This window comes from Plecotus auritus (assembly GCF_963455305.1).
Source record: "Plecotus auritus genome assembly, chromosome: 1".
Lineage (NCBI taxonomy): Eukaryota > Metazoa > Chordata > Mammalia > Chiroptera > Vespertilionidae > Plecotus > Plecotus auritus.
In genome coordinates, this window is record NC_137770.1 from 122,337,271 (window position 1) to 122,351,875 (window position 14,605).

At 41.8% G+C, this 14,605-nt stretch overlaps 1 protein-coding gene across 12 annotated transcripts in view; it reads left to right on the forward strand.

Annotated features, from left to right (window-relative positions):
- Nucleotides 1-14,605, forward strand: part of MYO9A (myosin IXA) — a 388,202-nt gene that overhangs the window by 187,386 nt on the left and 186,211 nt on the right. For all 12 annotated transcript variants that reach the window (XM_080656867.1, XM_080656874.1, XM_080656871.1 and 9 more), the window contains one exon: nucleotides 11,099-11,220. In XM_080656867.1, coding sequence (XP_080512993.1) covers nucleotides 11,099-11,220 — 122 coding nt within the window. The remainder of the gene's footprint in view (nucleotides 1-11,098; nucleotides 11,221-14,605) is intronic.

The following is a 14,605-nucleotide window of genomic DNA, read 5'->3' on the forward strand; positions in this document are numbered from 1 at the left end:
ATCCGCTGACGGTGCCAAGTTATCAGGGCCAGCGCTGGGCACCGGCAGCAGGTGCGAGCGGTGGCTCCCGTGCCGGCAGTGGGTGCAAGTGGGACTGGTGTCGTCAGTAGGTGCAAGTGCTGGGCGGGACCGCAGCACGTGGGAACAAAGAATTTTCAGTAACCACCAGAGGCTCACCCCAATGACAGCGACCCGTGCCCCGTCTTGGTCTGGCACCCCCTTTCACCTGTTACACCATCCCACTGCAGCTGACGTCTGCCATGTTCTGCGCTCTGCTGCCTGCTGCTGACCCCTGCTGGTCAGCGCACGTCATAGCGACTGGTTGTTCGGTTTTTCGGTTGTTCTGCTGTTCGGTCTATTTGCATATTAGGGTTTTGTATATATAGATTGTTAGAAAGAAAAAGGAAGGGAGGGAGATGGGGGGGGGAGAGAGAGAGAGAGAGAGAGAGAGAGGCATCAATTTGTTGTTCCACTTTATGCATTCATTGGTTGTTTCTTGTATGTGCCCTGACAAGGGATTAAACCCGCCCACAACCTTGGTGTATCAGGATGATGCTCTAACTAATTGAGCTACTCAGCCAGGGATGCACATTCAAGTTTGAGAATTAATGATCTGTAGCAGATTTTGGTATATTTTTCGTAAAGGACCAGCTAAGTAAGTCTTAGGTGTTTGGGTCTATATGGTCTCAACTTTGCTGTTATATTGAGGAAGCAGTCATAGGTAATGTATAAGTGAGCAAATGTGTTCAGCAACCTCTGCCCTACAGCAGTTAAAATGAATGAATCCTATAGTATGGATGTGTCTCTGAAACATAATGCTGAGTAAAAAAAAAAGAAAAGCCAGATAAAAAGAATATGTATTGTATGATTTTATTTACATAATATTTTTAAAGAGGTGAGTCTTGTAAGTGGTATCAGAAGTTAGATAATAGTTAAGGGGCAAGATTCTTCGTCTTTGGAAAGGGGATGAGTTGGGATTTTGGACCGCTAGTGCTGTCTATAAAAGTTCATATGTTCATACTATGTTAGTACACTTGTTAACCATCCTATAAAAAAGAAGAACCAGGGGAAAAAACTTTATTAGCACCACTTGTGAAAAAAAAAACTTTTTAAATTTTTTATTTTTAAATTACAGTTGACATGTGTAATACTATATTAATTTCAGGTGTACAACATAGTAATTGGACATTTAAAAAAATTAATTCATCTTTTATTCTTCTGGCAAACATAATATGAACAAAGCTATATTGCTTGCTATAGTTAGTTATACACACTCCTTTTTGCTTTATACAAATTGTAAACATATGGACAAAATTGTTGGCTTAACACATATTTCAGAAATCCAACATACTTTTTGAGTTAGGACAAAGAAAAACCTATGAAATTTCCATTAGATTATCATTATACAGCACAAACTAAATTAGTATATCTGCTTTTAAGTTAACATCTGCCATTTTTTAAAGACTTCCATTTTAGGTTACTGCTAAAATGATTTTTTTTTATGTGAAGTTTTATGAAAGAACAGAAGCTAACAAATGTTGTTTATAACCATATGGACTATCCTATATAATAAAAGCCTAATATGCAAATTGACCAAACGGCAGAATGACCTGTGGAATGACCGGTCATTATGATGTGCACTGACCACCAGGGGGAAGATGCTCAACACAGCTGCCCCTAGCCTGCAGGCCCTAGGCCAGCCAAGGTGGGTACCAGCGGGGGCCTCCCTGATCACCCTGCTGGTCGCCCCACAGATTGGCCCTGATCACTGGCCAGGCCTAGGGCCCCTACCCGTGCATGAATTTCATGCACTGGACCTCTAGTTTAAAAATAATAAAAATAGAAATAAACCTATAATCAAGAAAATGTCACTTGTCAGAAAAAAAGTAAACTACCATTAAGGTATTTTCCAATACTTTAAATATAGATGGAATTTATAATAACTAAGTTTCATGATACCTTGTTTTATTACTTCCGAATGCTTATCTTTTAATTTTAAAGTAATGATTACTTCAAAATAAAGCCAAGGTGTTTAGTATTTTATAATTTCATTATTTTATATATTATAGACCTCCAAGAAAACTCAGATTGTGGATTACAAAATAGCCCTCAGCATATATTTTGTCTGACAGGCAGAATGGTTTTTAATTTTTTAAAATAGACTACCTTCATGTAGTACTTATTTGATCTAGTTGACCATCTTCCCACATCATCACCTGCTAGGCACGTGAGATTGATACCCCATTTTTAATATTATAAACCGATATTTAACTATAAATTTGTTACATTCAGAAAGCAAAAATTCAAATGTTATATACTTCATGCTAAATGTTACTAGTTATTTCTAGTTGGGGAAAAATAGATTCAACCAAAAAGGTCTCATTTACATAATACTTCCTTGCATATCAAATTATCAGACCCATTTGTATAGATGAGTACTATTTTCCTAGAAGGAATATTGTTACGTGTAACCTGAACTACGAGCTAGATAAATCAATCACACCAAAAAGCATTATATATTGATTTTTACTATAAAGTCTTGTCTCCCAAAGAGTAGCTTTTGACTTTATCCATACATATAATCATTCTCAAATACTTGTTTGAGTTAAGGAAAGATGACCTTAAAAGGCTAACAAAATAACAAAAAAGACTTTCTTTTAATCCTAGAGAATGAAGCAAAAAAGAGAAAGATCTTGTAAGACAAATTTGAAAAGAGGAAAGATTTTAAGTAAATTTGTCCTTGGACCCTTTTACATTGCTACTCCTTCAACTTGTACAAGTTAAATAATAAGAGAGGTCCCAAACTGTTCCTTAGTGGAAAAATCTGCAAGGAAAGCAAAGCAGCTGATCAGTGAAAGAGAAAACACAACAAAGATGTAAAAATGTGTAGTTATGAAAATAATCAAGAAATTATGGTATTCCATTCTGAAGTTTAAGAAACAGCAAGTAGTAACATGAATTATAAATTATTAATCTGTTGGATCTTTTCACTTTCAATATTTATTTTTTGTTTCGTCTTTTTACATTACACACAAATAAAAGGCTAATCTGTAATTCTTTAGGTTCAAAGCTGATAGGAAACACCTATTTACCTTTGAATTTGTGCCATCTCTTAAAGCTTAACATCTGATTCCCATCTAAAAAAAAATCACACCATTGAGACAAAACTAAATTCTCAGTCATTAAAATAAGCTTCTTAGATGCATTTTGATGGGTCATAAAAAAACTTCACAGCATTAATCCCATCAATACCAGGTTACTGCAATCATGTTTATTTATAAGTGTTAATTAAATTTGCTATCACTATCCCCCCACTTTATTGCAGTGACAAAAAGACTGAGTCATTTCATTTCTTAAAGAAAAATTACACTGAAATAGTTACTTGAAGGTTTTTTTTTTTAAAATATATTTTATTGATATTTCACAGAGAGGAAGGGAGAGGGATAGAGAGCTAGAAACATCGATGAGAGAGAAACATCGATCAGCTGCCTCCTGCACACCTCCCACTGGGGATGTGCCCGCAACCAAGGTACATGCCCTTGACCGGAATCGAACCCGGGACCTTTAAGTCCGCAGGCCGACGCTCTATCCACTGAGCCAAACCGGTTTCGGCTGGAAGCTTTTTTTAAAGTAATATATTTTAATTGATTTCAGAGAGGAAGGGAGCGGGAGAGAGATAGAAACATCAATGATGAGAGAGAATTATCGATCGGCTGCCTCTAGCACGACCCCTACTGGGGATCGAGCCCACAACCTGAGCATGTGCCCTTGATTGGAATCGAACCTGGGACCCTTCAGTCTGCAGGCCAATGTTCTATCCACTGAGCCAAACCAGCTAGGGCTTTTACTGAAAGGTTTTAAAAAAACATTTAAGATTTATTTCAACAGAATGTTCAGGACCCTATATTAATAAAAATATAAGCAAACTAGGGACCGCGAGGCTGCCGTGGGCACAGGGGCAGGTCTTGGCCCATCCTCCGTGCCCCTGCTTGCCCCTCCTGCCACACCCTCCCCCCCCATCCCTTGTCTGCCAGCAGCCCTGCTCCTGCCGCCACTGCTCCCATGTGCTGACAGCGCTGGCCCCGCTCGCATCCACTGATGGCAATTTGGGCCGGCGCCAGCAGCCAGTGCGAGTGGGGCCGGCGCCGTCAGCGGGTGTGAGCAGTGGCTGCTGCCCCGATCACCCCTCAGGAGCAGGGAGAGGTGAAGAAGCCCTGAGGGACGATTGTGGCCAGCAGCCGCTGCTCACACATGCTGATGGCACTGAGTGATTGGGGCCAGGGCCGGCGCTGGGCACTGGCAGTGGGTGCATGCAGAGGCTCCGGCACCAGCAGCGGGTGTGAGCAGGGCTGGAGCCGGCAGCAGGTGCAAGCATTGGGTGGGACTGTGGCATGTGGGAGCAAAGAATTTTCAGTGAACACCAGAGCTCACCCCGATGACAGTGACTGGCGCCCTGCCTTGGTCTGGCACCCCCACTCACCTGCTTCACCATCCCGCCGCAGCCAACGCCCGCCATGTTCCACGCATGCCCCCATAGTGGTCAGTGCACATCATAGTGACCTATTTTTCTGTTGTTTGGTTCTGCTGTTCAGTCTGTTTGCATCTTAGGGTTTTACATATATATATCCTATCTAATAAAAGAGTAATATGCAAATTGACTGTCATTCCAACACACAAGATGGCTAACCCCATGTGGTCAAAGATGGCTGCCCCCATGTGAACAAGATGGCTGCCACAAGATGGCCAGCAGGGGAGGGCAGTTGGGAGGGACTAGGCTTGCAAGGGAGGGCAGTTGGTGGCGATCAAGCCTGCAGGGGAGGGAAGTTAGGGGTGACCAGGCCGGCAGAGGAAGGAAGTTGGGGGCAACCGGGCCTGCAGGGAAGGGCAGTTGGGGGGGACCCAGGCCTGCAGGGGAGAGCAGTTGGGGGCAATCAGGCTGGCAGGGGAGCAGTTAGGGGTGACCAGGCCTGCAGGGGAGGGCAGTTGGGGGCGATCAAGCCTGCAGGGGAGAGCAGTTGGAGGGGACCAGGCCTGCAGGGTAGGGCAGTTAGGGGTGACCAGGCCTGCAGGGGAGGGCAGTTAGGGGAAAACAGGATGGCAGGGGAGCAGTTAGCCATCAATCAGACTGGCAGGGGAGTGGTTAGCGGGGGATCAGGCTGGCAGGCAGAAGCGGTTAGAGGCAATCAGGAAGGCAGGCAGGTGAGCAGTTGGGAGCCAGCAGTCCTGGATTGTGAGAGGGATGTCCGACTGCCCGTTTAGGCCTGATGCTACCAGGATCGGGCCTAAATGGGCAGTTGGACATCCCTCGAGGGGTCCCAGATTGGAGAGGGTGCAGGCTGGGCTGAGGTACACCCCTCCCCCCCCTGTGCATGAATTTCGTGCACCGGGCCTCTAGTGTATGTATGTGTGTGTGTGTGTGTGTATGTGTGTGTGTGTGTGTGTGTGTGTGTATGTGTATATATATATATGTGGTTGCATCTTGGTCTGTGAGTGATGTTCTTGACAATGGACTTATAAGTATTTTTAAAATACCACTAAGAGGACACTGGTTAAAGTTTATCTCTGATACAATTTTTTGAGAAACCTGTTAAAAGCTTTGCCATAAAACTGATTTAAGGTAGTTATGTTTTTCATTAATGTTTAGAACAATCTAGCACTTTGTGTGAATTATTCATGTTGGCACACTGTATTAAAATACAATTGTGCAACATTTTGTAAACTAGTTGAAATTTCCAGTAGCTCTGTTCACTAAGCCATATGCTTCTCTTTGTAATGTCTCCTCATCAGTTGCTCCTCTTGATCAACCCCTTCCACTGAGACTCTAGATCAGGGGTGGGCAAACTTTTTGACTCGAGGGCCACAATGGGTTCTTAAACTGGACCGGAGGGCCGGAACAAAAGCATGGATGGAGTGTTTGTGTGAACTAATATAAATTCAAAGTAAAGGAGCGGAGGGGAGAGCAAGAGAACCCTCTGCTCTTTCGGCTCTGTGAGCCGGATAGAACAGCCGAACGGGCCGGATCCAGCCTGCGGGCCGTAGTTTGCCCACGGCTGCTCTAGATACTACTTATGAAGTGATCATCCTGATAAATCTAGTAGCTTTCTGGCACCATACATAGTTATTACAATATTATTGACTATATTCGCTGTACTGGACTTTATATTCCCTTAACAGTTAGTAACTGTTTTTATAACTGGCAATTTGCACATTTTAATCCCTTCCCATTTTTCATCCATTCCCCCAAGACTCCTCTCATCTGGAAACCATCAAAATATCTTCTGTATCTATGAGTTTGTTTTTGTTTTGTTTATTCACTTATCTTATTTTTTTAGATTTCACATTTAAGTGAAATCATATAACATTTGTCTTTCTCTGACTCATTTCACTTAGCATAATACCCTCTAGATCCATCCGTGTTGTCAAAAATGGCAAGATATTGTTCTTTTTTATGGCTGAGTCATATTCCATCTTCTTTATTTGTCTGTCAGTGGGTAACTTAGGTTGCTTCCCTATCTTGGCTATCTACACTAATAAAAGAGAAAGATGCAAATTGACTGTACCTGCACAACACCCACCAGCCAATCAGGAGTGAATATGCAAATTAACACAACAAAGATGGTGGGTTAATTTGCATACACAGGTGCCAAGCGGCTAGTGGCGGGACGCTTGCGACAACGCAGGTGTTCCGCACCGCCCCAGCTGCTCCTGGCCTCTGGGCAGTGTGGGAAGGAGGAAAGGCGGCTCTGGGCCGGAGCGAAGGCAGAAAGGCAGCTCCGGGCCGGAGCAAAGGTGGAAAGGCGGCTCCGGCTGCAGTGAAGGTGGTGCTGGCAGCCAGCGGAAGGAAGGCCCATTCTTGGATGAATCTTCATGCATCGGGCCTCTAGTTGTAAATAATGCTGCAGTGAACATAGGGATGCAAATGTCTTTTTGAGTTTGTGTTTCGGCTTTCTTAGGATAAATACCCAGAAGTGGAATTGCTGTGTCCTTCTTTGTCTATTGTAATAGCCTTTGTTTAAACGTCTGTTTGTTTGATATAAATATTGCTACCCCAACTTTTTATTTGTTTCCATTGGCATGAAATATATTTTTCTATCTCTTTATTTTCAGTTTTTGTCTTTTGACCTGAAGTGGGACTCCTGTAGACAGTATATGTTTGGGTCTTGTATTTTATCCATTTGGCCACCCTATGGCTATTGATTGGACCATTAATCCATTAACATTTAAAGTAATTATTGATAGCCCTGGCTAGTGTGGCTCAGATGGTTGGAATGTTGTCCCCTACCAGCGAAAGCTTCCAGCACCCCCTCAAAAGCTTGAGGTTTCCATTCCTGGTGACCATATACCTAGGTTTTGGGTCTGGTCTGGGGTTAGAGAATATATGAGAGGCAACCAATCGATGTTTCTCTCTCCCATCAGTGTTTTTCTCTCTCTCTCCTACCCAACCCCCTTCATCTCTCTAAAAAACTATAACTAATAGGTATGCAGTTATTGCTGTTTTATTATTCATATTTTTTATCTTGTTTTTTGTAAAAACTGATTTGGTAGTGATGAACCTCTTTAGCTTTTTGTTATCTGGGAAGCTCTTTATTTGTCCTTCAATTCTATATCCTAGCCTTACTGAGTAGAGGAATCTTGGTTGCAGGTTCTTCCTTTTCCTCACTGTGAATGTTTTATGCTAATCCCTTCTGGCCTTCAAAGTTTTTGTTAAGAAATTAGCTGACAATCTATGGGAGCTCCCTTTGTAGGTCACTAAGTGCCTTTTTCTTGCTGCTATTTATTTATTTATTTATTTATTGTTAATCCTCATCGGAGGATATTTTCCCATTAATTTTAATTAATTAATTAATTAATTATTTTTTTGTTAATCCTCACCTGAGGATATTTTACCATTGATTTTTAGAGAGAGTGGAAGGGATGGGGGGGGGAGAGAGAGAGAGAGAGATAGAGAGAGAGAGAGAGAGAAAGAGAAACATCGATGTGAGAGAGCCCTTGGTTGCCTCCTGCGTGTGCCCAAACCAGAGCCACAGATCAAACCTTCAAGTGAGGTATGTGCCCTTGACTAGAATCGAACTGGTACCCTTCAGTCTGCAGGGCTACGCTCTAGTCACTAAGCCACACTGGCTAGGGTTCTTGCTGCTTTTAAGATTTTAGCTTTGTCTCTAACCTTTGGCATTTTAATTTTGATGTATATTAGTGTGAGTCTGTTTGGTTTCATCTTGTTTGGGACTCTGAACCTCCTGGACTTGTGTGTCTATTTTCTTTTCCAGGTTAGGGAAGTTTTCTATCATTATTTCTTCAAATAGGTTGTCATTTCTTTGCTCTCTCTTCTTCTTCTTCCAGCACCCCCATGATGCGAATGAATGTTGGTACACTTGAGGTTGTTCCAGAGGTCCCTTAAACTATCCTCATTTAAAAAGTTCTTTTTTTCTTTTTGTTTTGATTGGGTGTTTTCTGCTACCCTACTTTCCAAATAGCTGATTCTGTCATCTGTTTCATCAAATTTACTGTTGATTTAATCTAATTTATTCTTTATTTTTAGTGATTGTATTCTTCATTTTTGACTGGTTCTTTTTTATGTTTTGTTTCCATTTTTATGTTTCTTATCTCTTTGTTAAAGTTCTCACTGAGTTCATCTCTTCCCCTATGTTCATTGAGCAATCTTATAACCAGTGTTTCAAACTCTGCAAACTGGTAGATTATTTGTCTCCATTTAGTTTAGTTTTCTTTAGTTTCCTCCTCTTCTTTCATTAGTGACATGTTTCTTTGTCTCCTCATTTTGGCTTCCTACCTGTGTTTGTTTCTGTGTATTAGGTAGATCTTTTACGTTTCCAGTCTTGATAGAGTAGCCTTATATAGTAGGTTTCTTGTGAGGTCCAGTGGCACAGTCTCCCAGGTCACATGAGTTAGGTGCTCCCTTGTGTGGGTTGTGTGTGTCTTACTATTGTAGTTGAGTCTTGATTGTTTTTGGCACTTCAGTGGGAGGGATTTACCCTCAGGCGCCAGGAGTGGTCATGATTACATCAGAGATGCTGTTGTGCAGGGGTTGACCCCATGGAGCAAGATTTATGTTAGTGGGGATCTAGTGCCTGCTGAGTTTGCCCTTTGGCAAGTCATTTGTAGAGGAGATTGAGTGTTCTGTTGTGGTCTGAAGCTAGCCACCAGATATGTAGATTCAGGGGCCTCTTGGGAGGAGCTCTGGTGCAGGCCAAGGTCAGCCACTGCCTATGTCATTCTGGGGCCACATGGTATGGCTTATAAAGTGATCTGCAAATGATTGCTACTTGTGTTTGGCTTGGAGGTGCCTGGGAGAATCTTAAGCTGCCATCTAAGGCTGGCTGGCACTAGTGCTGGGCTTAGACCCTGCTTAACAAGAAGTATGGGGTACTCTGAGACCAGCCACTGCTTGTTAGGAGTTTGTGAACCTTTGGGAGATTTTAGGAAAGTCCCCAGCACTAGCTGAGACAGGCTGTTTAAATGGAAAAGTGGCTTGAGTTGGCCCACAAGTTGTGTGGGATGGCGTCCTGGAGATCAACAGTCAGGGTGTTAGCCAGGTTGATGGATACTCAAACTTGGCACTGGCCTTTACCTGTAGGCTGGGTGGAAGGAGGGCTCAACAAAGGAACAGTGGCATTTACCAGCACTTCTGCCTGAGAGAAAGCTGCTCCTCTAGCCCTTGCTTTGAAACCAGACTATTCAGTTCCTTCCTGTATGGCCCTGGTGCTTTTTAAGTTGCTGCCCCAGTACTGCTACTCAGAGCAAGTGAGTCAGTGAGTAAATCTGTGCACAGGCCTTTTAAGAGGAATGCCTGGGACTCCAGCAGCCCTTCCTCTTACTCAGCCACAATCCCAGTTATGGGACTTCTCTTCCTGGCATTGGAACCTTAGGCTGGGGGACCTGGTGTGGGGCTGGAACCCCTCACTCTTCAGGAGGGATCTCCGCAGCTGAGTTATCCCTCTGATTTTTAACTGTCACATGTGGGTGTGGGACCAGCCCGTTTTGCATCTCTGCCCCTCCTACTGGTCTTGATGTGGCTTCTTCTGTATATTTTTAGTTATAGAACTTCTGTTCAGCTAGTCTCCAGGCGGTTCTCAATGATGGCCATTCCATAGTTTAGTTGTAATTTTGATGTGGGTGTGGGAGGAGATGAGAGCACTGCATATACCTACTCTGTCTTACTTGTGAAATTTTTAATTAAAAGGAAAGAATTAAGCATTTGGCTTTCCCAGTTAGAATAACTATCATCAATTGGTTGCCTCTGTATATTAGGGTCATTTTTCTTTGTAGGATTATAATAATACAGAAGTGATAAAATTATAAAATCACCATATTTACAGAGAAGTATGCAAGTATTTTCAGTGAATACTAAAACCATCATGTGAACATAGTATTTTCTTGGTGCCTAGATATCCCTGTAATATAGAAATGTATCTTCTTAGGTTCTCAGGGGCATCTTTCTGGAAAATAGTCAAAAAGTAAAAGCATCTCACTGATGGGTAAAATAATATTTTTCAGTACAGAGAAATATTAGTAAGGAATGTGGGGGTTTTGGCAGAGGGTTTTGAATAGTTGCTCAAGGCCTGAGGTTTGAATTTTTAAGTGTTGGAATGTGAAACCTTTTTGTTTTGGAAAATATACTAAGGGTTTTATTTTGCTAAAGGCAAGTATATTTGAATTCTATATGATTTATATCAGTGATCACTGGTTTTCCACTTGGCCCAGACATTGTTTTATTAAATTTATTGTTGATGATTTATAGTCACATGGGAGAAATTAGGATTCTCTAGTTTATATTTTTCCTTAGTGTAATCATCAGATAGGATGTCTAAAACAAATTTAACCCTAAATTTTGATCTGAATGTATCACAAGTAGGATTTAACAAAAAAATTTGGTTACATGTACTTTTTAAAGGAAATAGACACATACTGTATCAAGATTTTATAAAATTGAAATTATACATTTCGTCTTGTGTCTTTGTGATTTAAAAGAGGAAACTTTAGACTATTCTTTTTTAAGCCTGTTAAAAGTTTTTCAGTCCTTATTATCCTGTACCTATTATTTTCTGCAAGATGAATAAATTGTTAATTTGTTATTTCCTAGGAGGAATACAGAGCTGAAGGTATCAGCTGGCACAATATAGATTATATAGATAATACCTGTTGCATAAATCTTATTAGCAAGAAACCAACAGGACTGCTCCATCTTTTAGATGAAGAAAGCAAGTGAGTATAATTCTTTTCCATTTTGTCATAGGCCATTTGGGCTTTTCATGTCTAAATCCCAAGCTCTCGTCTTACATTACCAAATGCATTTTGTGTGTGTGTGTGTGTTTAGGAAAATTGTATGGACTTCACTATTGTAGAACTCATTTAAATATGTTTTTCCATTTTTCTTCTACAGAGTTACGTTGATGTTAAATTTGTTGGCATTAATTTATTTTGTTGTGTTTCTCTCTTCTTGAATCAAGTTATATGTGAGATGTGTTTGCTGTTTTCCTGTTTAGTAGAATATGTATCATGATAGATTAGTGATACTGCCACAACTGTGCAGGTGGTAAGTGGCAATATATGCCAAATATTTACCATCCTTTGTTAACCCTGTTCAATGTACTAAACTTATCTCTAAGCTTCAGAAATAAAGCTTCACATGGCATCCTCCAGAGCATTCTCAGTGCTCTATAAAGTATTATTTATAGTTAAATTATGCTAAGAGATGGCAGATTTAGAATTGGAGAAACTGAAGTGATGGAGAATTGTGTGGGTTTTTTATTACTTTTAAGTAAAATATTTAGAAATTAATATTATACTCATTAAACTAGGATATAAAATATTGGGGATTTATTATACGTAGGATGTTCATACATCATGTTTGTGTGGGACAATCTAAAGTTTATGACTGTTGTCCAGTTTAGTTATTAAAGGTACCTACTTTTACCCTCAGAATACCTGGTTTATATAGTAAGTTATATGTCACCCTGTTGATAAGCCATAAACACAAAGAATGGCTGTATAGAAATACAGAGTAAATATGGCAGAAAGAAAAATATATTGGAAAGGAGACTGCAGACAGTTACAGCTACGCTCTGTGTTACTAGGCTATTTACATCAATCTAAATGGTTTAAAATGTAGTTATTATAAAATATAATTTCATGGCCACAGTTGTGTAAAAGGATTTTGTTTTGCCTATATGCCCTGAAACATATATTATCTCTTATAAAATTGTAAGGTAGTGGTTCTTTTTTTTTTTTTTTTTTTTTTTTTAATAAATCTTTATTCAGATTATTACAATTATTTCTCCTTTCCCCCCCATAGCTCCCCTCCACCCCTTTCCCACCCCACCTTCTGCCCTTACCTCCCCCCCACTGTCCTCATCCATAGGTGTATGATTTTTGTCCATTCTCTTCATGAACCCCCCCCCCCCATACCCCTTTCCCCCTGAGAATTATCAGCCCACTCCCTTTCTATGCCCCTGATTCTATTATATTCACCAGATTATTCTGCTCCTCAGGTTTTTAATTCCCTTGATTTTTAGGTTGGCTTGTTGATAGATATGTATTTGTTGTTCATAATTTTTTCTCTTTACTTTTTTCTTCTTCCTCTTCTTTAAGAATACCTTTCAGCATTTCATATAGTACTGGTTTGGTGGTGATGAACTCCTTTAGCTTTTTCTTATCTGTGAAGCTCTTTATCTGCCCTTCAATTCTGAATGATAGCTTTGCTGGGTAGAGTAATCTTGGTTGTAGGTTCTTGCTATTCATCACATTGAAAATTTCTTGCCACTCCCGTCTGGCCTGCATAGTTTCTGTTGAGAAGTCAGCTGACAGTCGTATGGGTGCTCCCTTGTAGGTAATTAACTGTTTTTCTCTTGCTGCTTTTAATATTCTCTCTTTGTCTTTTGCTCTTGGCATTTTAATTATGATGTGTCTTGGTGTGGTCCTCTTTGGATTCCTTTTGTTTGGGGTTCTGTGGGCTTCCTGGACTTGTAAGTCTATTTCTTTCACCAGGTGGGGGAAGTTTTCGGTCATTATTTCTTTAAATAGGTTTTCAGTATCTTGCTCTCTCTCTTCTTCTGGCACCCCCATAATTCTGATGTTGGTACGCTTGAAGTTGTCCCAGAGTCTTCTTACATTATCTTCAACTTTTTGGATTTTTTTTTTTGCTTTTTGCTTTTTCGGTTGAGTGTTTTTTGCTTCTTTGTATTTCAATTCTTTGACTTGATTCTTGTGTTCCTCTATTCTGTTTCTGGGTCTCTGTATAATATTTTTTATTTCAGTCAGTGTATGTTTAATTTCTAGTTGGTCCTTTTTCATATCTTCGAGGGTCTCGTTATATTTATCGGCCTTTTCTAGGATATTCTTAAAAAGTCTTATAACGGTGGTTTTGAATTCTATATCCAGTCGTTTGTTTTCCTCCATTTCTTTCGTTTGTGATCTGATTCTTTGACCCCGCATTTTCACTGGATCCCTGAGTTGGTAAGGTAGATATTTGTGCTAGGTTTCCAATATGGCCCAGTGGGTCTGCTTCCCCAGTTAACCTGAGGTGGACACTCTTGGTGCACCCCTTTGTGGACTGTGTGTACAGCCTTGTTGTAATTAAGTCTTTATTGTTGTTGTTATCACTGGGAAGAATTGACCTCCGGGCCAGTTGGCTGTAAGGATCAGCTGTGTCTATGCTGGGAGAAGCCCGGTGCTGGAGACAGCCTTATAGGATTAGACTTGCCAAATTGCAATAGCCTCTGTGCTCAGCTTGGATGGGGTGGAGTCTCAGTCTTGGCTTCCTGTCAGCCCCGCCCCTGCGCGCATGTGCGCTTTCAGTCCTCCGCCTTCCCCAGCTCGAGTCTCCGCCTGAGAGTCCAGACTCCCCCCACAAGAGCGTGGGTCCCCAGGGGCTCGCCTGGAACTAGGGTTCACTGCAGTCAGAACTGGGGCTCGGTGCAGTCAGAATCCTCTGACTCCCCTCCACTAGGGAAAGCCTGTGGCAACCCCCGCAGCCTTTGTGCGCACCGGCGCGGCGCGCGTGCGCACTTTCAGTCCTCCGCCTTCCCCGGCTCCTGAGTCTCCGCCCGAGAGTCCAGACTCCCCCTACAAGAGCGTGGGTCCCCAGGGGCTCGCCTGGAACCGGCGTTCACTGCAGTCAGAACTGGGGCTCAGTCAGGATCCTCTGACTCCCTTTCACTAGGGAAAGCCTATGGCTACCTCCGCAGCCTTTGTGCGCACTGGCCCGTGTGCGCCTTCAGACTTCTGCCTTTCCCAGCTCGCAGTCCGAGGCTTCCTAACCCCCTTCCGCCAGAGGAAGTCAGCCAAGCTCTCAGCCGCCCTTCCTCTCTGCGCGCACAAAGCCCCTTTGCCGTACCTCCAATTCTCTGTGAGCTTTTCTCCTTCCTTCTAGTTGTAGAATTTTCACTCAGCCTGCTTTCCTGTGGTTCTGGATGGTGTCCGTTCTGTCTTTTAGTTGTAGTTTTGAAATTGTTGTGCGAGGCAGCAGTTTAGGTGTTTACCTATGCCGCCATCTTGGTTTCCCCCCCTAAGGTAGTGGTTCTTAACTCTGCTTGTGTACCTTTACCAATGGTATATTTTCTTTGGAAAGCTTCATAAGTAGTTTTTTAAT